The sequence below is a fragment of the Archocentrus centrarchus genome, chromosome 20 (assembly GCF_007364275.1).
Source record: "Archocentrus centrarchus isolate MPI-CPG fArcCen1 chromosome 20, fArcCen1, whole genome shotgun sequence".
Classification (NCBI taxonomy): Eukaryota; Metazoa; Chordata; class Actinopteri; order Cichliformes; family Cichlidae; genus Archocentrus; species Archocentrus centrarchus.
Window position 1 is genome coordinate 30838150 of NC_044365.1, and position 25238 is coordinate 30863387.

The 25238-nt window shown below is 40.8% G+C and overlaps 1 protein-coding gene across 1 annotated transcript in view; it reads left to right on the top strand.

The window, feature by feature from the left end:
- The window catches only part of ofcc1 (orofacial cleft 1 candidate 1), a 93265-nt gene that overhangs the window by 21199 nt on the left and 46828 nt on the right, over nucleotides 1-25238 (top strand). The window contains exons 4-15 of the mRNA XM_030756216.1: nucleotides 2-166; nucleotides 2521-2625; nucleotides 3248-3331; nucleotides 5305-5529; nucleotides 5894-5991; nucleotides 7389-7475; nucleotides 7922-7985; nucleotides 8980-9125; nucleotides 14494-14736; nucleotides 17790-17938; nucleotides 18252-18366; nucleotides 19189-19486. Of these exons, the coding sequence (XP_030612076.1) occupies nucleotides 2-166; nucleotides 2521-2625; nucleotides 3248-3331; nucleotides 5305-5529; nucleotides 5894-5991; nucleotides 7389-7475; nucleotides 7922-7985; nucleotides 8980-9125; nucleotides 14494-14736; nucleotides 17790-17938; nucleotides 18252-18366; nucleotides 19189-19486 (1779 nt within the window). The remainder of the gene's footprint in view (nucleotide 1; nucleotides 167-2520; nucleotides 2626-3247; nucleotides 3332-5304; nucleotides 5530-5893; nucleotides 5992-7388; nucleotides 7476-7921; nucleotides 7986-8979; nucleotides 9126-14493; nucleotides 14737-17789; nucleotides 17939-18251; nucleotides 18367-19188; nucleotides 19487-25238) is intronic.

Genomic DNA, 25238 nt, shown 5'->3' on the forward strand with positions numbered 1-25238 from the left:
GCTAATGTGGCGGGCATTGAAAACCCAGCCTTTGATGGAGAAGGAAGCACTGAGCGTTCCATTCCTCCGGTTTGGCTTGGGAGAGAAATTCGAGGTGACAGGCCAGATAGCACCCTTGCAGCTCACCAAAAAAAAATGGAGCCGCAAGCCCCTGCCAAAGAAAGAGGTGAAGCTTCATTCTTCATTAGCCTCAAATTTGTTGACAGTAGATGTGTTCCTGATCTAACCTTTCTCTCACTGCCTCTTTCCTTCTCTTAGTCTCTATCTTTCCATTTGGGGGGCCCTTGGTCCCTGCATTCCAAAGCAAGCGTGTCCTAACAAGTAACCCTCGTATAACTTCTTCCTTCGCTGGAGAACGCTACAGTAGTGGGTGTTCTATCTCTATCTAGAAGTACCCTCGACACAATCAGCCTTGACTCCCACTCTCGGCTACATGCCTTGTGGTGGGCTGGAGTCATAGGAGAGTGCATTTACATACGCTACTACGCTACCAAGCCGATCCGCTGTCTGTGTGGTGTACTCACAACGCCCCCGAAACACGGCTTAAGGCCAATCAGGCATACGAATATGCCCCCTTATAATTCAGTATGTCAGAGAGAACTCTTGAGGAATGGGATGGTAAATTAGGATGTGTTCGAGGTTGTGAGTGTGCCAGTTTTCTCAGGGATGAGTCACATGTTAGATTCTTGATTTAATATGGTTTATTTTGCTTTTGCTGTGTATGGCTAGTAATTATTATCTATTTTGTCATTATGTTTTATGCACAGGAGGCAGAGTAACGCTTGGGCGGAAAATAAAGTTCATTCGAAAGTTGCTCTGGGAAAACAATCATCTGTTTCCTTGTCGTCCACCATCGTTTCACATTTGGTGCAAATTAAACACCATCAATATCCATTATAAAGCTTTCCAAGGTAGGCGACATTATACTGAGTCCAGGATGAGAGACTGAGTCCCATCCATTCAGAGTGACATGTATATCTGACTGCCAGTAAGTCAGGGTACTGCTGGACTTGTACAAGGAAATCACTGATCACAGAGTCCATCACTTACATTTTCACAGACACTTGCTGTAAGTAAAGAAATAAAAAATAAGATTGAACTTGCAATGAAAGATTTACAGGCTTTAAATACAAGCACACACTAAGCACTTCTGACTTGTGTGCCTTTACTGGAATATCCAAGCGCAGATTGTTCCATGTTTGTGACACTTTGGCCTTTTCCAGACTCTTTCATTATCTCTCGGTCTCTGTTAACAGTATCACTGGCTGCCAAGAAGTGCTAGTTACTGATATTGTGCATGTAAGAACAGATAATTGAAATTTTCATTAGAGAGATGAATTGGAGGGCAGCCAGACTATTTAGGTAAATCACAGCTATGATTCAAAAGGCGATTCACGAAGCTACTGCCATTATGCAAATTTGTATTTGAAAAAAGGGTTTCATAACCTCAGAGCTATTTGCGGAGAAATTGTTCAAACTCTCTGCTAACAATGTAGCGGGATTTAACATGTGAATTTCACAGTCAATTTATGGTGCCATTGAAGAAGCATGTAGCAGCATGACTCTTAATAAGTATTTCAGTGTGAGTGCGTAACTTAGAGCATGGAAAGAGCACGAAAACCTCTCGCACATATTTTATAAGAACACTAAAGAATTCACGTTTTTTTTTTGGGGGGGGGGGGGGGGGGGGGGGGGGGCTGCTTCTCTGCATCTACGTATTTCTATGCATCCAATCAGAGATACACCCAGACTTCTATAGAGACAGTCCCTGTGTGGAAAATGTAAAATGGTTTAATGCATTTTTCTCCACAGTTTGAAAAATACAAGTCAAGCAATTTAGATTGGACTGAAGTATTCAAGGCTTGTAATGATAATTTTTTTTTTTTTTAAAAGAGCTGTTGGTGGGGGTGTACCTTTAATAGAAAGAGCCCCTGAGCCAGCTGATTCCCATAAACTCTGTGGTGCAGACTTGATACCCATAGGTCAGTGATTGCTAATAAGAAGTCAATGAGACATGGGCTCAGGTTATTTTCCTTTGGATCTGCTCCCCCAAACTTTCCTTGCTCTCCAGGCCGCTGACCTCGGAGTATTTAGATGGTATTGTCTTTGAAATTCCAGGTACTTTTGGGCTTGTAGACTTTCTCATTAGTTCCTTTTGAACATGGAAAACATATGGCAGTCATATTTAAGAGATTGCTTGCCATGACCTTTTGCAGCATGCTAATTAGGCCCCAGAGCACCGCAGGCCGTGGAGAGGTGCACTGAGAAACCCAGGAGTGTTTTTCCCAGTTCTTTCCCTGTGCCTCTGAACTCCTGCCTCATCTTGGCTCTGCCTTATCTAGTAGCAGCCACTACCACTGCCCTTCGACAGTGTGGGTTTCAAAATTAACATTTTGCTTCACGTGCTTCTAATAACCACTAACCTGAACCTGTACGGCTTCCTTCTTCCCTTCCACTACCACCCCCGCCAGCTCCCAATCCCTCTTTCTCTCATTCACTTTCCTCATGCACTTTCCACAGGAAATGAACGTGTGCAAAATTACTTTGACCCGCCATCGACAAGGCAGACAGACTCCGGGCATCGCAGGATGGCTGGGGTCAGCACTGAAGATGAGCTGGAATTAAGTATGCCATTCTCTGTCATAATGGTTCTCCTTGGTTCATTAAAGAGGGGTGAGAGAGATCACTAGTACCAGGCTGCCATTCGTGGTGCCACGGCAGTCTATGTAAATACACCAAGTGATGGCATCACTAGATTGGCTACCCAAGTCGTTGTCATTGATGAAGGTCACGTATCATTGGTCAGTTTCCATTTCATTGTGCCGTTTTCTCTCCCCTGTCAAATGACACACGCAGAGCCATATCAGTAGTTTGCAGCCCCCTCCTAAAGTAGTCCTATTAAAGGCGAGCTCTTGGGAGCCAAGTAATATGCATGTTATAATGAAACCTGGCTATTAATGGAGAAGGCATTTCACCTGTATCTTTTGGATATCACTGCCGTGTAATATCAAAGGATCCACCAAATCAAATCTCATCACATGATGACAGGCCAGCTAACAGCCATGTTAATGCTCCCATTTCATTACCCCTCTACATACACTTGATTTTCGCCCGTCTCCGTGACTAATTTGCATGTTAAGATGCAGTTTAGATTGACTTGTCTGATAAGTAAAAAAGTAATCATTAAAGCGCACAAATGCATTTCATTTTTTCTGCACCATTCACATTTAATTGTTTTGATTTACAGAAACTTTCAGTGCTGATGAAAACAAACTGTATGAAAGAATAACTGCACTGCTGGATGACGACGACACCTTCATTGACATACCTGGTATGAAAACCCTATTAGCTATACTACTGTGTCTTAGTAACTTGTGGCTGGTTGGTTAATTGTCATATTTACCCAAATCTCATCCAATTTTACAAATTTAGCTTATATTAATTATTTATATTAGTTTGCATGCATTGTTGATTTAAATCCTTTGTATGGCTATTCAGACGGCATGCTGGTTGATGTTATAGAGAAGCAGCAGCATTGAATCTGTTTTCAGACTTTGGAGATCTTTTTCAGTATATTAAAAGAAAAATTTATATTAAATTTATCAGTATAACACACACACACACACATATATATATATATATATATATATATATATATCTCAAATGTGAATTACATAAACAATCCACCCAACAATATGATGCTGTATTTCCCACTAACACTACAAGCAGCAGTAGCACAGAACAAAGAGTAAACTAGAAAGGCACGCTCACCAGTAGACGGTGCTTTCCAAGCAAAGCTATTGTCTCACAGTAGTCGTGCCTTTTCTCATTAGCTCAGTTTCATTTAAATATGTAGCCATCCAGGCAATACTGAGATGGTTTAAGCTTAGCATTGTTCTGGGTGAAGACAGTCATACCAGATCCTGTTGACATGACGCACATCTCTCTTGTAATTCCAGTGCACAAGTGATGGGTTTAGGCCCGCTTCAACACGGTAGAATTTAGCAGGCTTGTATTATTTGCTATTGTTTCGGATTTAGCTGTACCACTGAGATTAGCAACCCCGTCCATTGTTTTGGAATGTTCATGAAATCCCACAGAGAAAGTAAAGAGGATCTTGGATTAAGAGTTGCTTCATGCAAGAGGCTGAGAGAAAGGGAAGGAGAGAGACGGGAAGAGAGAGAGAGAGCGAGCTTGTACTTCTGTACTGTCCAACTGTGGTTACTGCCAGTTAGCACTTTACTGAGCTACAATAGACTTCAAGACAATGACCTTATGTCGTTGTATGGATGCCTCCCACCGGTGCAGGCTGCAAGACTTCTTTGCAGAGGGCTCAGAGTATGTCAGTCCTGATCCTGACATTTTGTGACTGCTTCTCAGGCTTTTGTTTTCACTTTTACAGCCTGCCACAAAGCACCATACACAAGGAAAACCTGAATAAAACAAAACATTAATGAAATGGACAGTGGCCAGAGTTTTAGCTTTTACTTTTTTTTTTATTTTCAAGAAAAAAAAAATCCTGGAGAAGTCTGTCTGCTTTGGATCTTCAGCTCTTCTTGGTTTTTTTTTTTAATCTTGATAAATTCCTCTGCTTTGGCTTGGAGATGAAAGACCACAAAACTGGCATTCTGGATTTCTGTAAGGCGTTAGGCATTGCTATCAGCTTCTATACGAAAAGCATTAAGCAGTTATAACAGATTTGGCACTCACGCATGTTGGACTGCACACGTTGAATACAGAGATTGAGAAGAATTGAGAAGAATATCTTATATTTCTATCAATGAGTGCAGCAAAATTGAAAAGACGCACAGCAAGCATGATGGCTACTGCAAACGATGCTTCTCTCCATTCTGTAATGATTTCTAGGTTACTAACTTTAAAGTATTTTGCAGAGAAGAAAACTTTTTCTTTTTTGACTGTATAGAGACTTGTGCACAATTGTTAGTCTGGGCGTGTTACGTTAGCCTAGCTTGCAGTATGTCTTTTACTCAAATAGAGCAATTTATATGTTCTTTTGAGTCCTCCTAATTAAAAAAATAAAATAAAAATACTTAAAGCCAAACATGTCGATGTGTGAATATGATACTTTTTCAATGTTTATCATTGTGCGTTTGTACAAGTTTCTATTTCAGTATATCGTCCTGCTTGCAAACGTAAACATATCTATGAGTTTGTCTGTTTCTAGATGTGCTAAATATATTCATCCATCAGTATGTGAATGCATGTGCCAATGTTTATGAGTGGAGAGCCGTGTGTGTGTGTGTGTGTGTGTCTGTACATGCCCACTGATGCGAATCTCTCCAGGTACGCTGCTAGCCTCCAGGGATGAGGAGGTGTTGGAGGTGAAGGCGGGTGATCTGGTGCTTCAGCGGCGACTGCTGCTCCACAGTGGTGGGGATGCCTCGGGCTCCAGGCCCTCCCAGGCCCATACTATTGCCAAAACCCAGGCTGAGGGTGGTGCTGGGCTGGGAGGAGAGACTGGACTCGAAGCGGGGAGGATGGTAATGGGCAGAGAGAGCACTGTAAAAAGTAATGCTATCCGTTTTATTTATTTTAATGTTTGATTGTTTATGTGCATGTATGTATGCATATATAAAGGATAACGCAGTACTTTATTATAGTACTAAATTACATGGATTATATGATTAAATAAAACATAGCCTATGTTAAAGAGTAGAAATTGTATTTTGCAATCAAGGTTAAAGTCAGCATGATATCATTTCAGGATTGTGTCAGGACATTTTTTATTTTTTTTTAATATCAAAGATTTTATTGGTCTAGACATGCAATAGGACACTTGACATAATATTCAAAGAATTATGCATGCTGTGGTAATCTTACAGTTTTGTTAAATATTAGAATGCCTTTGCTGCCTCTGTAATATTTCTTGCAGTGAGGACAGCAGAGGAGGTGATCCCCCACTACGCCCAGCAGCTGAGGGAGCGTGTGCGGCCTGACATGATCACGCTTGGCAGCCTTTCACTGCAGCAGGTCAGCGCTACAAAGAGGAATATCTGTGTCATCATCCCATATTCACCAGCACATCAGCCATGTCCATTATGCTGTGTATCAGTGGTTTGGCTAATGGACGCAGAGTCTGTGCATGTGTGCGTGCACATCTATCTGTTTTTGTCTGTTCACATGCCTGCTCCTAGAGTGAGTAACTTCCCTGGCTTAATTCTTATTTTCCATATTTTCTTCTTTTCTGCATTGTCCCAACCCCCCCCCCCCCCCCCCCCCCCACCCCCACCCCTCTCCTCAATCCATTTTATTTTCTTGGAAGATGGTCTCAGCTGAATGCACTCATGTTTCTTTTGAACAGCAGGCATTCAAGGTACTTCAGAGGTTAGATTGCTCATTCATCCTTGACTCAAAATTAGAACATGGATTTTAAATCAATATTCTAGTCTACATATGATAAGCTCACACTCTTAATTTATTTGATTTATGCAGACAGTCTTATTCTCTCTTTCCACTTTGTTGTGCATTATTATGCATATTTGTTTCCAACAGAAGCTGAATTTCCTTGGTGCTTTGCAAGTCTCACTGTCTTTTCAGGAAAAAAAAAAAAAATAGAGCATGACTACATTTTATTTTCCAGCTGGGGAGTAGGGATTTTGTGAAGTAGCATTAAGATCTGAAGCTTCTTTCAAAAGAAGTGTTTGTGTTCCATCAGACAGAAGAGAAACGAAAGTGGGTACAAGAACAGCAGGTTATCATTGTGGAGGCAAATCTAGATTCCAGAGAAACACAAACATTAATGCATATGTAAACAAAATGCAGAACTTCTATCCACTTTATTTTTAGTTATAATCCCATTTGAACAGAGAGGAGTGTCAAATTACACAAATAGAAAGTAAATGTGAAAAAAACAAAGCTCGGCAATGTTTTACTGTCACTTAGAAGTCACAGCAACAGTTGACTCATCTTCCCTCACTGGATAATCAGCGGCATCTACTGTGTACTGTATCAGTACTGGGATCAGTGTTATCTTATTCTACAATAATATGTATGCGCTCTCCTACTGTTTCCACACCCACCTCCCATTGAAAGCACATTATCCACCAGAGATTTCACATCTATTTTAAAAATAATAGCGTTTTTCTTCTTTCTCTATTCTGCCGCACAAAGCCTCTGCAGCGCGAGACGTTGTCACTTAGCAGTGTCAATGTGTCTGAATGGGGAGTGTGAATGTGCTGACTGAATGTAAAACCGGCAGAAATACTCATCAAACGCTACATGTCTTTAGGGTCTGGCTCAGTATCGATTGCCTGCAGATTGCATTACAGTTGCTCCTTGTGCTTAATTCTGCCATTATGGTGCACTGCACTGTTTCATGAAGCTGCATCCAAAAGAAAGTGTGCATGTGATTCTGAACATGTTTTCAGCAAGTGGCTCAGGATGGACCCCTGAAGAGAAGTGAATGGGCAAAGAGAAAGAAAAGACTAATGGCCTTCCTCACTGGCAGTTTTAAGGTAAATGCTCACGTGTTGTATACAAAGTGGAGATTTTTTTTGTTATAGGTATAACAACACAAGGACTAAAGATTGCTTTTTTTCTCCATTTTCCACATTCATGCAGATACACTTTATAGCACATTAGTAATTCTTCAGGATTTCTCATTCCTGTCTCACAGAAGTCATCTTATAGCTTAGAATGAAGACACATATTGTGCTTGTTAACATATCCACTTTAAATATTTCAAAGGAGCCCAGATCACAAAGACACAGCGATGAGGTGGTGAGACCGCAGCCTGCGCTGCTCCAGTGGTAAGTCCAGCTCATTTCATATTTCTTTCCATATGTAAAATTTATGTCACATGACTGTAATCATTAATTGTGTTAAAAGCATTTGTATTCCCACTGACATTCGGGAAGGAATGTAATTCATATGGCCCCCGCATGGCTTCCCTTGTCGGCAGACATTGCATTGTGGGTACTATGGCTCCGGGGCACAGAAATCTGTCCATGTCATTGGGCTTGGAGGTGCATCAATTCTTGGTCCGTCCGCTTTATTCAGAGATCCCACATCACATCTTGCAGCGAGCGCCCCGAGGGGAATTAGCTTAGCATGTTTAAGTTTTTAGTAATTACGGGCTACCACGCTGGCTGACGTGATAAAATCAAGACACCACTGTACACATCAGTATCTTGTCTTGCGTTGGGTTTTATTATGGGTGGGTGGCAGTCGGACACCAGCCCTGTCAGATGAATGTGGTTTAGAGTTTAGCAAGATGACCTCCTCTCGACAGCCTTGAACCCTGTAAATTCCCTCTGATATCAATGGTGGGTGGCTATTAGACATGGGAGACTTTCTATGCATCACCTAGGGCTACATCTGCCTGAAATTGAATGAGAAATTATTTCACTTTTCCTCTCTCTACGCCTGTGAAAGAAAAAAAAAAATTAAAGAGCAGAGACACGGAGCTGACTTGTGGTTTTTGTAACAAATGTGTAATTCATTTGTTTCCACTGTTTCTAATTTAATGGAGGTTGAGTAATTGCATTAGGAAGCACATTGTGCCTTGTTGTGAACTGATGAAAGCACATGTAATACTTTTGATAGGCAAACAGAGAGGAGGGAGTGAAGGAGAGAGAGAAAAGAAAGAGTGCTCGCCTTTGATGCGCAGCATTTATTTGCTGAATTATCCTCCCTTTTACAAGCATCTTATCCCCAGTCACAGGCAGGCCAGGGCCTCTTGTGATATTGCTTTATTTTGAGGAATTAAGAGAGGTGGCGAGGAGACAGAGCGAAGCAACCGCTTATTACATTACCACTGATAAGATTGAAAGGCAGAGAGAGAAAAAGAGGGGGGAGAGAAAGACAGAGAGAGAGAGAGACAGACACAGTGGAAAGTGTTTTGTTGTGGTGTTATTAGATTGAGCTGCTGTTGGCTACAGAGTGGAACAACAGAGGGTCCAAAATGCAGGTGGCTGTTAACAGGGTTAGCCTCTTGTGTTTGTGTGCATCATGTACAAGTGTGTGTTTGCGCACGTAGCAGCAGAAACATTGAAAGCCCGTCACTCAGAGCGCTGGGGGAAGGCCAAGAAGAAGCGATGGCCAAATACAGCCAGATGACAGAGCTCCCAGAATCCTTTTCTCCAGCATCAGGGCCCCTGTGGCAGGTAAGATATGTTAGCGAAAGCCACACATTCATGGGAGACGGAAAGCATGTAAACAGGAAGTGACATACCCTTAATCTTTAAAAGGGTGGTCTCATATGAGAAGATATTGATCCTGAAGTGTTTACAAATAACCAAAAAAAACAAACAAATAGTGTTTTCTGTTTAAAAAAAAATGTCAAATGATGTAATTTTGTGAAATCCCGTAATGCAACCTGTTTGAGTATCCAACAAATATCCTTCATTTTCTAGTTTTTCAAATTTCGCTCCAGCTGCATGTGAGCATGCCTACACAGAGGCATATGTATTTGCAATAATACACTGACTAAAAAGGCTTCCCCTATACAGTATGCTAAATAAGCAACCACAATATTTTTATGTAGCATATAAAGATTTTTTTTTTTTTCCTGCTTTGTGTGGATGGTGTCTTTGGTTTTAGGAAAATAAGTAGGAGGAACAGGGAGTCTTTAGAGATGAAAAAGGGGGGAACAGAGTTAGAGGAGAGAAAAGATAACCGAGTGGGAAAGAGAGAAGGGGACTGCAGCTTTAGTGGTAGCATCACCAGCTGTGGGAGGAGTGTGCTGTTGTGTTGCATCTGGGGATGAGGCTGCCATGCCACCGTGCTGGCTTAAAGATGTAATGAATCTTCAGTCGGGGGCTTTCCTTCCAGGGTGACAACTGGCTTTGAGGAAGGTTGTAAATGCAGGGGAGATTGTGGTATAATTCCTCAGACTGGCGTTTGTGCCCCCCAGTCACCATTCGATTATCTCCCAAATTGCTGTGTTTCACTGAGATAAAGATTTTTTATGGCTTGCTGACTTGAAACAACTAGCACAGGCAGAATAGGGGGCAAAAGAGGGAGAGGGAAAGAGAGAAAGAGAGAAAGCAATGGCCAAACCTGCCACGCATAGTAATTTCCTTTGGTAAATGACAAAATCTTTGTTTATATGACATTTCCCTAAAATCACTGCAGCGAGATGAATCTGAAATATAAAATGTCACATTTGGCATGCAAAACTATGAAAATATATTTCTGTGCAAAATTCATGGAGGCATTTAATTTAGAACGTGTTTAATAACTAAGGCAGCCTGCATCAGTAATCCTGCCCGGAGGTCCCAAAAAGATTGTCATATTTATTCTCTCCTTTCTTCACCCCCCTCCTTCATTCCAAAGCCAAAAAATTTTAAGGGTAAATGTTCATTGTTAATTAAGATATACTAATTAAAATGAAAATAATTAACGAGAAAGCTTAATCTCTGAATATTAGCCCATACTTAGAAAGAAAGGAAGTTTTTGTATGTGGCATTTCCTGTCTCTATTAAGAGTGCATTTTGTGTGATCAGTCAATGTGTGGAAAGCCCTGAAAAGATATTTCAGTGAAAGGACGGCCGCTTGCCAGCAAAACCACGGAGGATCCCTCACTAGAGCCTTTGATCTCATCTGTAGGAGTGCTGTAATGTTATGGCACTTTAGGCACAACTCAAGCTTGGGGCAAACAAACCACCTCTGATATGGAAAATTGGCTCACTTCACCTTTTACCTTCACCTTGCTGTCTTGACTGTCTCCTATGATGCCTGTGCAAGCATGTGGGCTTGATAATAACAATACTTACAAATTGGACAACGGTGTGATGTTATTATTTTTATTTATGTGCTTCTTAAGTCTCCTTTCTCCTCCTCCTTCTCTTCCTTTCTTGTCTGCCTGCATACATCTCGTTCAAGTGTGGGGGTTTGGAGGTCTTCATCCCCTCCTCCCAAATGTGAGATGTGTGGGCTAAACGGCTTTGCCACCAATTATACTAATTTCGCTTCTGCCTAAATTGTTTTAGTTGTTTTGGTATGCAAAGATGCTCACAGTGGGGAGATTGTGGGGCATTACTGCAGGGCTCAGCACACACACACACACCCCTGCACTGTCTGGCAGAGCAATGGGGATCACCAGCCCTTGCTAGGTGAACGTGTGTGGTGCATGACTGTGAAAAGGCTAAACAATCTCAGGTACACACAGTATTGTATGAGAGTGTGTGAATGTGAGTATAGACAGTAGCCCCTGAATGATGCTATATCATTGATTGGATCTGAGGTCTTTAATTGCCAGACACTCAAAATTTGCCCCCGGCAACTGGTTAACATGGTGTAAATTTGAGCACATAAAATAAACAGGAATTAAGAGTTGGAGCTTAGATAATGTCAACACTTATAGGATAGGATAGGATAGGATTGGATGTTATGTCGATTATTAATGTTCTCATTACACGAGTGCATTTATTTTCCTTGATCTGGCAGCAGGATTAGGTCAAGAGAGCTGCTAAAATATCAATATCAGATTGCATTTTACTGATAGGTGATAAGTGGTTAATATCATAGTAATGGGTAGGTAGTTTCATGATAACATATCTATAAAGTTGTATTAAACAAAAACTTACAAAGTGAGAACCAAATTGCATACCGTCCTACGCTATAGGTCAATAGGTAAACAGTAATATCTTGCTGTTAATGTGTAATCATTTAAACAGTAAAAGTCAAGGTTGACTCGTTATTACATAATATTTTGTATTTGCAGCAGTACTTTGTGGGCCATAAACATGGAACACATTAAAATATGCATAGTTACTTTTAACCATTAATGCACTAATCAGGGTGAGTATTATTTACATATTAAAATTCAGTGAGCTATTTTGCCAGAGTCACACTGGTTTGGTTACAATAACCATGTACTTAATGTGTTAGACTTCTAACATAATACTCCTGCTGCTGAACAAATATTTTCACTAATAAGCAAGCGCCGAGTTTCTGTGTTTAAGATTTTACATTTTAACAGGAAAATATCAGCAGACTCCAAATACGCAGGGGCGAAATCGGTCGCAGTCCACCTAGAAAGGCTGTTGTGGAGTAAGTCTCAATAAACAGAAGTGAGTTCAACTTTTCTTTCCGTATTGATTACTGTACTGTATTGATTACAGTACCAGTCAAAAGTTTGGACACAATGACAGCTTTATGAGGTAGTCACCTGGAATGGCTTTCAGTTAACAGCTGTGCCTTGTCAAGAGTTAATTTCTTGAATTTTTTTGACCTCTTAATGTGTTTGAGAAGAAGAGGTAGAGTTGGTATACAGTGAATAGCCCTATTTGACTAATGTTCTAATACCATATTATGGCAAGAACTACTCAACTAAGTAAAGAAAAATGACAGTCCATCATTACTTTACGAAATGAAGGTCAGTCAATCTGAAAAATTTCAAGAACTTTGAATGTTTCCTCAAGTGCAGTCACAAAGACCATCAGATGTTATGATAAAACTGGCTCTCAACAGGATTGTCCCAGGAAAGGAAGCCCAAGAGTCACCTCTGCTGCACAGGATCAGTTCATCAGAGTTAGCAGCCTCAGAAACCACAAGCTAACAGCAGCCCAGATAAGAGCCCACCTGAATGCTTTACAGAGTACGAGTAACACACATATCAACTGTTCAGACAATCTGGACTGGCTTGGTCCAAGGAACACAAGGAATGGACATTAGACCAGTGGAAATCTGTCCTTTGGTCTGATGAGTTGAAATGGGAGATTTTTGGCTCTAAATGCCATGTAAGACACAGAGAAGGTGAGCGGGTCGTTCCTACACCGTGAAATATGGAGGAGGAAGTATGATGGAATCGGGGTGCTTTGCTGGTGACACTGTTGGCAATTTATTAAAAAATCCAAGGCACACTTCACCAGCAAGGCTACCACAGCATTCTGGAATGACATGCATCCCATCTGGTTTGCACTTAGGAGCAACCATCATTTGTTTTTCAACATGACAATGACCCCAAACCCACCTTCAGGCTATGTAAGGGCTATTTAACCAAGAAAGAGGGTGATGGGGTGTTGCATCTCTAACCTGATCTAAACCCAGTTGAGATGGTTTGGGATGAGTTGGACCTCAGAGTGAAGGCAAAGCAGCCAACAAGTGCTCAGCACCTCTGGGAACTCCTTCAAGACTGCTGGAAAACCATTTCAGGTGATGACCTCATGAAGCTGATTGGGAGAATGCCAAGAGCGTGCAAAGCTGTAATCAAAGCAAAAGGAAGTATGAAACTATGTACTGGACTGAAAAAAGGGATTTTGGTCAGCTGGTCATGTACATATAGGAAACCATATATTCCAGCTGGTTGTGGTGATCTGTGACTGCCATCAGATGGCTGCAGTGCTGCTTCTTGTTTGACGTGTGATATCAAAATGGCAAATGCTGTGAAGCGGCTTATGGTGCATGATGTCACATCACACACGCCATGAACATCACGTGTTGCAGCTACCTCTCCATAGGGCCCCGTTCTTCCCAGACTTTCTTGTACTGTAAGCGCCCCCCCAAAGGAACATGAACTTGAAGGAGACAGACTGTCAAACAAGGCAAACAATGGACCAAATTTACTGTATATGTTAAAAAGTAAAAGTGTGACTAAGATCGAGGAGTTTTGTTTAAAGCAGACTGACTTTTCATCTAGTGCTCTTCAACAGATGCCATAGGACACAAAAGGCTGAAAAGTATTTATATTGTTGTCTGATTATGTTTCATTAGAACAAAATATAAATAACTGTCTACCCAGCTTAGTCTATTACTCATCCTAAGCCCTGAAACAAGGCACATGTCACCAAAGCAAACAAACAAATTTACAAGTGGGATGATGTAGCCTGAAGGTTAACAGGATAATCTCAGTAACACAAGGCTGTTTTTTTAAAAACCCATCATCTGAATAGGAAATCTAGTTTTGATATCAAGGAATGCTGGTATTCCCTTGAGTGAGGCCTAAAGCTTTAACCGCTAAGGGACTGAGATGTGTCGATAAAAGATTGTCACTGTACTGAGCTTGTTGTTAGTTGATTCAGATTTTAGACATTGTCATTTTTGTCTCAATAATATGCTTCGATGAGGGAATTTTTAACGATGCTGCCACCAGCATAATTGAATGAAAGGATTATTCTTACCTCAAAATTATTTACAAAGTTAAAGAAGTCTTGGTACAAGGAGGGTGTAAGTTTAATATCTGACATATTATCCAAATATTGGTCTCGCATTCCTTTTGCCTAATAGGCAGATGCATGTTTTATATTTGCAAGTATGTGATGCACTAACTGTTTCAGAGGTGAATTGCAACCTCTAGCTGTTGTACAGTTGGTTCCACACTGGACACATTTACTTGCACACAAAGACTGACACTATGGTCATTCTCTGATAATTTACTTATGTTTGTCTATAAAGTTGTATAGCTTATAATGCTAAAGGGCTATCAAATTTCAGCTGAAATGTAAAGAAGGAATGTCTACAATCACATAGTCTCAACGAAAGAAGAAAAATAATAACATATTGGACTCAAACTTGCAATTTTGTTTATAGGCGGACCAGAGGACCACTCTCCAGCCTGTGGAGGTGTGTGTGCGTTGCCTAAGAGCCACAAGGGACAGACTTCTGAGGGGTCTCTATACTGTCAGAGTGGCACTTCACAGCCATCTTGGGGGTCCAGCTCTGGCGTGGCGCAGTAAGAAAGGGCAGCTCACTTGGTCAGTGTCTACTGAGCCAACTGAGCATCGGGGCCGCTTCTACGACACTGACCTCCACGTTAACCAGAGCCTGTTCATGGTAACCATAATTTCAGTTTGTTTCAGCTTTAAGTGTTGAGGCAAAGCATGGCATATCCTCTAATGGGATTCTAAACACGTTTGATGTCCATTGAGCACATTCACGGTTATGATTTCAGAGCCAAAAGATAACCCTAACTGTGGCTACTGCAAGAGTTTTTAATTTCAGTGTCATATTTTTTTCCTCTGCTGACAGTAATACACATCACACATGAGGGGAACTACAGGACCTCATACTGATTTGTGGCTGTTGAGTTTTAATACTTAGCATAAACGTCCTTGCTGCAGTTGAGATTTGGCAAACCTGTTTTTAATATTTATTTTCTCAAGGAAAAATTGGAATAAATGTTCAAAATTAAAACACACTTGCATCCAATGCTGGCCTTCAGAATGAAATAAGTAAATAAATAAATTTTGGTCAAACAATAAAGCGTTTCTGCATTTCTGGTGTTGCTTTTGCTGTGCGATTCCAGAATTTCTCTTTCTTCTTCTGCTGCCTTTATTTTCATCAGTTGCAGTGAAGATGGAGCAGTTCCTCCACTGAAAGGGTTATGAGAAGTTATATTACCGTAAAGCCAGCATATGAAAATATGTCACACACAGCCTCTAGGTTTTTCTCTAGGGATCCCTATATGAATAAAACAACAACTTCTCAAACATGACATTTAATCCATGCATGTAAATCAAATCCAATATCAATTATTCATTCATATAGAAGAAATAATGTTTTATTGGAATAAAAATGGAGTACAAATGGAATGAAACATTTAGTTTCTCTCCTATGTGTCGCTCAGCGTCTGCCACGTGGTTGAGCTGGATCAACGGAAATAAAGGCAAAAATAGAAAAGTTGTGCAGAACTGACAAAAAAATATATATTTGAAACATATTAAGAATGTCAACCTACATTTCCATTGCATAATAGATGACTAAATATGTTTTCGCATTTGGTTCGTTTATTGAAACAACACAGCAGATTACATTAGATTTTGCAACCCCCCCTTCCTAAACCTCTGGATATGAAGGAAAGCATCTTCTATAGAAGCTGCACTAATCTTAAAAAAAACCCACATACTTATTATGGATGGTCGATATTGACCAGTGGATTAGGACTCTTTGGTGTATTCACTGGTGATGCGTGCAGGGTACAAAAGATTCACAAGCCAAACCTTAAAACAGAAACCACTAAATGCAGTGTCCCTCCTGATCCCATAGAGTCTTCTACAGGCTGAGAAAGCGTTTCTTCAGTGTTGTGATGGCAACTCTAAAGGCCTAGCTGGAGCATTTAGCACATGTGGACACTGTCAGTGTGCTGGTGGGTGTATTCACTGAGCTAGAGCATTCTGATAATATTGTCAACAGCTCCCATGAAACATAAAGGATGGGGTAAAATCTGGCATGAACTGAATGCAAACCTGGGATCTGCATCAGAGGTAAAAAGAAAGAAAAAAAAAAGGTTTAAGTACGGCATGGTAAATGCCTCATGTCACTCTGCCTTCTCCCTCCTCTCCTCCTCAAGCCCTCAGTTGTGCTTATAGACAAACCAGTTGTTGTTGTCCTCATTGATAGTAGTTGGAACGCTGATCAGATTTGTCTGAGACTACCAGGATTGGCTTAGCTGTTTTTCTCTCTCTCTCTCTCCTCTTGCCCACACTATAGCGTGCGATTTCAGTAGAGCTCGCAGTGCCTTCTAAGAGGAAATGAGGAATTAGTGATGGTAGGAGGAAGCCAGGAGCTTATTTTCCTTTCCTCTTTCTCTATATCACTCTCCCACTTTTTTTTTTTTCATTCACCCTTTGCTTTGTGTGTCTGGGCTTGGATTTAGACAGAAACAGTGCCGTTTAGTTTGAAATGTCTCGGTTATGCAGGAGAGCGAGAATGCTTGAAAAGAGTTGAGAAGGGCCAACAGTCATTTTGCAGTTTTATACTAAAAATAAAAAATATCCACATTCTAATTAAAGAGGAGAAAAGAGGGGAGGTGACGAATGAACAAGTAAAGAAAAAGGAAAGCTCCTAGGAGGTATAAGTGCTCATCTTTCCACTTCTTAAATCTCTTGTCCTATGCTGTGGTCACTGAAGAAAGATCACTTATTATCAGCTCACTTAACCGTGGACTGAGTATCTTGCACAACTGTAGCGATTATTTTCCATCTCACAGGATATTTATAATAGTTTAAGTAGATCCTCCATAAACAGAGGAGGAGAGAAAACTCTGAAGCATATGAGCCAGTCTCACAAACCTCACAGCAGTACTGGATTCACCACATACGCACACATGCCCACGTGCTTCACCCATACACACAAATGACTATTTATGCAGGTCACATTTCTTACAGTAAATGAATAATATGAATATCCTCAATATCTATAATCTCGGATATTATTCCATAAATTTATGTCCTGAGTCAGACACTACTACCCATCATTTCACAGGTGCGGGGGGGGCGGGTGGGGGATACAAATGATTTATGTGTTAAAACAAGTCCTCTGCATTTTCCATTACAACTAATAAAGGGATAAAATATTTCCACCCGGTGATGGATGAAGTTGCACGCACCTCACTGTCAGTTCATTTTTTAAGCAAACCCACCGTTCTCTGGGTAAATAAGAATGTATGTGTTTTCCATTGACTCCTAACCACTAACAATTTTTGCTTCGCACAAGACACCCTTGATGTTATCACTCTGATTGATGATGGCTTCTCCGAATCGCAAATTCGGTAACTGTCAGCTCACACTCCACAACAGCAAACTCAAGTTGCCCTCAGTGCTGTCTTTGATGCCGCGGTCTTTATCACGCCGACATCTCCTTTTAGGCAATTTGCTGAGCTCGATGGGTAAGAATGGCAGTTTAGGATGATCCTAAGACAACAGATAAGTTAAGGGAGGATTCAAGTGTAGGATGTAGATTAAAAGGCAGTTAGCATGAGATGTGGTGCGTTGATGTGTCTGCATGTGTGCATGCATTAATGTATGTGCCTGCAGGCACGTGGGGCCAACTGACTGAAACTGTGAGCAACTTTCTTCTTTCCTTATATTTCTGTGTGTGTTTTCCAGGTCTTACCTGCCACCTGTGATATCATCCCTTCTATGGTCCTGGTGTTCCACCTGATCAAAGTACCAGCAGACAGAAGTCACATCAGCTCTGTATTGGCCTGGGCAGCATTTCCTGTTTGTGGGCCAAGTCTCAGTTTGGTTCAGGGCAGGTGAATCAATGATTAGCACCTGTCCTTGCGTGAGTTTCCCCCCACAGACAGTTCAATGACAAGGATGATAGCGTTTTGGTTTTCTGTGTTAGCACTGTAATGGACTAGCAACCCATCCAGCAGGGTGTGTACCCCCCAAAATAGGATAATTGTTTATGAAAATGGATAGCTGTAATTTATTTCCACAGAAAATACCTGACGTATGACAAAACAGCCGTCTAACTAAGGGAAATGAAATTTTATGAGTATTTTCTCATCACGTTTTTGGTTGTACAGTGACAACTACGTATCCCATATGTGGTTATGTGCCCAGGTTCAAAACTCCACTCATCAGGCGGGAGCCCAGCACACAGCTGGACCAGTTTAAAAAGATTGAAGCCCTCATCTCCTCTGATCTCGACCACTGGCTGTGCAACCTGTATTTTCAGGTGTGCGTGCAATTATGAAACCCCATGTTTGCATGTTTGTTTTGATGACTCTTACTGCTTGATTATTGTATTTAAATTCATAATTGTGTGCAGGTATAGTATGTGCATGTTTATATCTTGGTCTCAGTTATTAAACATATGCTTGTGCGTGCATCTTGTTTTTTTTTTGTTTTTTTCTTTTCACTCTGATCCTCTTCTTTTATTTGGCATGTTTAGGGGGCAGAACGGTGGATCTGAAAAGATGGGGGCTGGATTTTTGGATTGTCAATGATAAAAAGCTTTTACAGAGAAATTGAAAATTGGCCCCAGAGAGCAAACAAAAACCACATCTTTACCCAGCAATTCTGAAAGCATTAGAGCTGATGCATTGATTAGATTAGTAAACATCTTAATTTAATTAAAAACCAGAACAAAGCTCTCTGTCTTGGATTTGCTTCTTTATTTGTCCCTTTGACTGTGACATGCTGTTTGTATTACTGCATTATCATTACTGTTGTCTACAGTTGTTTTGATTGCTGTGGGATATTTTTTGTATCTGTGCGTATGCACAGCACGGTAACAAGCGCAATATTCTTGTCACATTTATAGATTTAATTGAATTGTTTTATGGCACACTATGACAAATGCTAATAGTTCGCTGTATCCGCAGTTTTGAACACCTGTAATGTAATTGCATACACAAGTTGTTTTCCTACAAACAATGGTGACGCAATGGAATATTATGAACATAACTACTGATTAACATGAAGAGGATATTACAAGCTATTAATGTTCACCGAACACATATGCAGACCCGTTCCTCTCTGGTTTCTGGTGTTTTAGGTAAAGAGGCTCCCACCTGGAATGTCTAGGGGACCAGAACGCTGCATCACTCTATCAAGCTCCCCTTCTAAATCACCCATCATTCCCCAATCTGAGGTCCACCAGAACCAGCTGTCACTCCAGCCCCAGCCCCCATCGCAGCCCCAGCTCTGTCCTCAGCTCATTCATCCGCAATCCCAACAGCAGCCCTGCGCAGACCCCAGCTGCAGAGCAGGAGATCCCACTGTGGTACATTCTCACCGGGGGTCCCCTCTCAACCTGTCAGCTGATTCTGCTTGTTCTTCCTCATCTCTGCCAGGTAGGGCTCCAATGTTAAAAACCCCCAACTATGCCACAGTGTGGAGAAAATGTCACCCTAATGTCACCAACATTGGGGAAAAGAAGAATGACAGGCCTCCCTCACAGCGACGCTCCGCTGAGGTGAATGTGCTTGAGGGCCGGGTTGGGTAGAGGAAACAGAAGATAAATAAAAGATGCTTTCTTGGTTACATTATGTGTAAAAATCCAGTATGTAGACTTTAGCATTAGTGTTAGCTTAGGCAAAGCAGCATGCACAACATTAGTAGTACATCATAGTTAACAGACAGATAAATATTGCCACCACTTCAATGAGCAAACAAACCCTTGCAGTGCTGACATGTAAAGTGCTGGTTAAATAAGTCCAATTTGCACCTATACATAAAAATGGTTACATGCGATCAACTTATCAGTGGTTAGCCTGGCTGCCATGATCAGCAAAACAAAGGTTTTTGCAGTTTATCAGCATTTTTATTTTCATTTTTATGGGATGGAATATATATATATACATATTACAGTGCAGCCTTCTACAGTGTACTTTGCAGTCATGTTCTGCGCTGCTGTTTCCGTGCCCGACTTAGCCAAACTAAACATTTTGACTTGGAAGACACACATTGTTGTGTTTTGTGGTCTGGCTTTGATGCATTGTGGCCTTAATGTAATGATGTCGAACTTCTAATTACCGAGTTGGAGCTCTAAAAAGAGCCATATATTATTTTCTGCCAGCTGACCAAAATCCCGTCTTTCAGTTCAGTGCGTTGATCACCACCTTAACTTCATCTGCGTTTGTAAATAACCTCCAGTTAGCTTCATTTCATATGAGGATAAGACACAAAAGAGACGATGAAATAATTTTAGATTTAGCTATGGGACTTCCTCTTGGCTTAGTGTTCACTGATGCCTCAAATAAAGTGCTCCTTCATAAATGTGTGACTTCCTCCTGAGTGCTGTGGTTAGTTCAAGTCTTAAAACATGCAAGTCATGTTTAAGTGAGGGACGAGTGCCCCTTTGCTTTCCTTTCAGAGCATGCTGAGAAGATGTCCAGTGTCATGCTATGTATGTATTAAGTGCATCCCTCAGACACATAGATGAAACATTCCTCTGTGGTGTCCTTGCTATGTGGCGGTCCAGGCCAGGTGAATTCATAAAGGGCCTAACTTTATATATTTTTTCTTTATTTTATTTCTGAATTGAAAAGGTATAAATAAATGAATAAATAAGCTAAAGAATTTTGTATCATATTTTTGAATTTGTATACCCTGGTTTGATAGCATCTAGCATCTATGCTAGGCCATTTCCAGAAATGAAGTACAGACTCATTTGGTACTGATCCACAACAAAGACGCCTGGCTAGCGTCTTTGTTATTAATACATTGGCCTTTTTTTTTTTTTTTTTTTTTTTTCCCTTTTCTGTCTTTCTATTTTTTTGCACGCACAGCTCATCTTTATTTAACAGTCCTCAAAAGTTTCTGGGGTGCTCTGCTTTAAACATCACACAGGCTTTTTAATTACAAATGAGTTGTGACAGGTCTGCTGGGTAGCACCCTGGCCCATTTTAAACGTGATGCCGGCTGACAGCTTGGCAGTGTTCTCCCAGCACTGAAACATGTGGAAGAAATTGGTCTTTTACATTTCACAGCTTGTCGCTTCCTCCGCTGGCTGACCTGTGACCCCCCACAGAGATCCTAACGCCCACAAGGGAAGTGTCCCCAACGAACTGACTGCCTTTCCACAGAGAAAGAAAGGGAGTGAGGGAGGGAGAGAAGCACTCACTATGGGAGATTTATGTTCTGCCACATAAGCCAAAAGGTACCGGGTCTCTTCACCGCACATGGCTGCAAAACTCAGGCTTGCACGCAGGCATGGATGTCAACACACACACACACACACACATTCTCACAGGTGAGGAGGTTGCTTGGGAAGTGAACCCAATCCGTAAGTGGAATAATGGATCAAAAGGTGTCCTGCACAACACCTCATCTGCGCCATTCCCTAAGCCAACCTGACGTTTGTGCCTCATTTGCATACAGATCCGTTCATGTTGCATTACCTCTGGAGCAAATTATGGTGTTCAGATGGGGTGATACGTCAAGGTTGAATGGAGCGATTGGATGGACAACTTTAACCTAGCCAAAAATGGAAATCCAATTCAGCAAGGAAAAGAGGAACAAGTTATCCCCCCCACCCCCTCCTCAGTTTTTAGTCAAGTCTGAGGGTTTTCAGACATTTCCTTCCTATTTCATGCCTCCCTGTTTCTGATGTGTGCTGCGTGGCGCTCACTTTCTCTCTGCGTGTAACGCCTAGATTTTCCTCATTACCCATTTGTCTCTGAGTCAGGACAAGTATATGGAGATCGCTTGTCATTGTGATAATCTGCACAGAGCAGAGCTTGACAGTGAGACTTGAAGATTGCATTCCTCGGGCCTTAAGTTAATTAATCCCCACAGAAGAATCACAGTGCTGGTGAGGTGTCTATACGGAGCAAAACCTGACATCCCAAAGTAAGATTATAACTCTAACAGGTTTGGATAAAAAAAAAAAAATGCATTATTAAATGGGCATTAATATGTTTCTGTTTTGGATTATTTTTATTAGCTAACAGATAATAATCTGATTTATGTCAGTTGACTTGTCCAAGCATAACAGAGTGCATTTGGCTTTTTAATGTAGTGATTAGCTGGAGGCACAATGGGTTAAGTGACCTTTCACATCAACTGAATGATCCAGTTAGTATGGGTTTATTTGAACCCAAATGACTAATTAGATTAGCATCTTGTTTCATGATAGCCTTTAGTGGATCACTATGAGCATGCAGATGAGTCTCCCATAACTATGACACTGTTTTTCTTTCTTTTTAAAAAAAATATTTTTTCCCTACAAATGCATCGTAACATCCATCCCCTTGAGCATGGACGGTGATTTCGAGGATTCCTCATCTCATCTCTCCTTTGGAGCGTTGCCCTTTACTTTCAGGATGCCCCCCCTCCAGGCCACTCCCAGTCATCAGAGTTTCAAACCACAACATTGCATCATAAACTCTCAGTCTCATGCTGCTTCCTGATGATTAATTGGACAGTGTCAATGTCCAGTACCAAATGTATTCAGAAATGCACATTTAAAAGCCTCACGTTAGGTATGAACAGGTTGCATGGGACAAACACACTGAAAGGTGAAAGCAACTTGCCTTCAAAATGCACTGAAAATTCCCAGACAAGTGCAGCCTAAGCTTGATTCAGCATATATGATGCAGACAGATTTAAACTGCCTACAGGATTCACCTGTAGCACTGATAAAATGGCATGCAAATATGTACATATTAGTATGCACTGAGTGTTTGATAGTCATTAAAATGCAACTGATTTCAAAAAGGAGGAAAAAAAATACTCGAGTGAAAGCAATAACAAATCTGCACTGTATCATACGTAACAGCCTCAACACCAGAGCCTGACACAGACTCAGGGGTAATCCATGAGTTGCTAACCTTCGATTCCTCTGTAAATTTGGACCAGTCATCAGGCAATTAGGGGCCTAGGTGAGCAAGAACTGCCATCTCAGTCTGGTTCCATCTCACAAGTAACACAGTGATGGGGTCTCAACGGTGTTACAGGCCTCGGGCTTTTCTCTTTCCTTGGCCTGTTTTTGCGTGTAAGCAAGAGAGAAAAGAGGCATGTTGAGTTATGCATTTGTGAGGTACACACTTATATTTCTAACCTGGAAAATATTTGTCCATAGATGCAAGTGTCCACATATTAATATCTTTGCCTTTTTGTGTGTGGGTGCATCAATACAGTGTGTGTGTGTGTGTGTGTGTGTGTGTGTGTGTGTGTGTGTGTGTGTATATGTGTGTACGGGATGAATATGTGTACTGGTCTTATAGCTCAGAGCACATGGGGAAAACAAGGAGTTTGTTGTTGGCCTTGGATGCCCGGGGAGGCTGGAGTTGTGGCAGCTCCACCACTCCGAGTTCATGGACGTAGCCCTTAGCTGTCAAAGCTGTCGATGCTGCCTCCGCACTGAATCTAGTTCCATAGCGTCTGAGCATTAGCAAGTGGGGCCTAGTGTAATGAGTGTGTCTGTGTGTGTGCGGTAGTACAGTCTATGAAAACATCCTAATCCACGGTGGTCCAAGTCTGGGAGTTTATGTGGCTGATACTGTTGCTAATAGTGTGAGGTAGGTGTGTGTGTGTGTGTGTGTGTGTGTGTGTGTGTGTGTGTGTGTGTGTGTGTGTGTGTGTGTGTGTGTGTGTGTGTGTGAGCACTGCATTGTTCTGACTCAGACTGTCTGCACATAAGCACAGATATAGTTTGCAAAAATGGAATATTAAAAACACTTCTCCCTAATGTTAGGAATAAACTGTTCTACTTTAATGAAAAACAGTGCATTTGCAGTTTTTTTAATGTATGTAAAGTCAATAATGACATTGTGTGCTATTTAATCAGACTATGCTTTCTAAAACAAAGTCAGACAAGATGTTTAATCATAAGATTCTTTGATTTCTTGTCAATTAAAGTTCTGCACTACAATTTTTTTTTTATGTCTACACAATTTTAATCCAATATTAATATTGTTACTTTAATCTAATATTTTCTAAGTTCCTTTTATGCCGCCAAACCAGGTGCCGTACGGTGCCTAGAGCCTTTGGTTTCAGTGGTTTGCAGGGGTGGGGTCTCACGGCATTCTTCTTCTGCATTCTGTGAATGCCTGATGGGATTGGTACCACTGGGAGTTTGAAAGATCACTGCTATGGCTTGATCTCTTAGTCTCCTCGTTTGAGTTGTTATTGAGCAGTTTTTGGGGGGGGTGCAGGCTTTCAGAGGAGGTCACTGAAGTTGGAAAGGACCTGATCTGCAATGACATGTCATAGTATCCAGAGGAAAAATAAAAATTCACATAAACCCAGCAAAGCACTGGAACTAACAAAGTGGTCGGTTTGAATTTAAAACCTGTGGTTTGAATCTTGTGGCTGGTCAATATGTGTTTCCACTATTAACAGAAGACATTTACTACAAAACCGAGTGTACAGTTATGTTATGTCATTATAATATAGAAATAAAAAACAATTTTATCTTGAGAATAGAATAAATATGACGCTATTACCTCACAACTGTAGACACCCCAAATGTTAGCAGCAAAGTGGCGGTAATTAAAAACGACATCTGTGAGAAATCTGATTTCCAATTCCCTTAAAAATAGCAGTGAGCAGAATCTTCCTGCCATTTAAATGCAGTAAAATTTAGCTGTCAGAAGGATTTCTGATGTGTGGCTAATATTTAAGTTATTATTACTGATATATTTAATCCCGCAGCAGGAGAAAAATTATATCATTGCTGAGGTTTCCATATGTATTATATAGATGTGATTGGTTCCACAGGGGGAAAAAAAAAGTTTCACATAGTGAGATTTTTACATGTATCAAGCTAAGGTTTACTTAATTACAACCTCCAGGCAAAGCAGGAACCCTTTTTTAAATTCTGTGAATGTTAATATGCTAAATAATGCAGATCTTCGACTCTTCAAGCATGAGACACACATCTGGCGGCTTACCATTTAAATTACAGCAAAAAAAAAAAAAGTGAGACAGAGAAAAGAAAAAGAAACGTTCTTCTTTTTCTTCAGAAGAGGAGAAGGATGGGAAAATGTATCATAACCAAATTTAATTTCTTTTTTGATTTTTTAATTATTTGTAATGTACATCTATCTATCTATCTATCTATCTATCTATCTATCTATCTATCTATCTATCTATCTATCT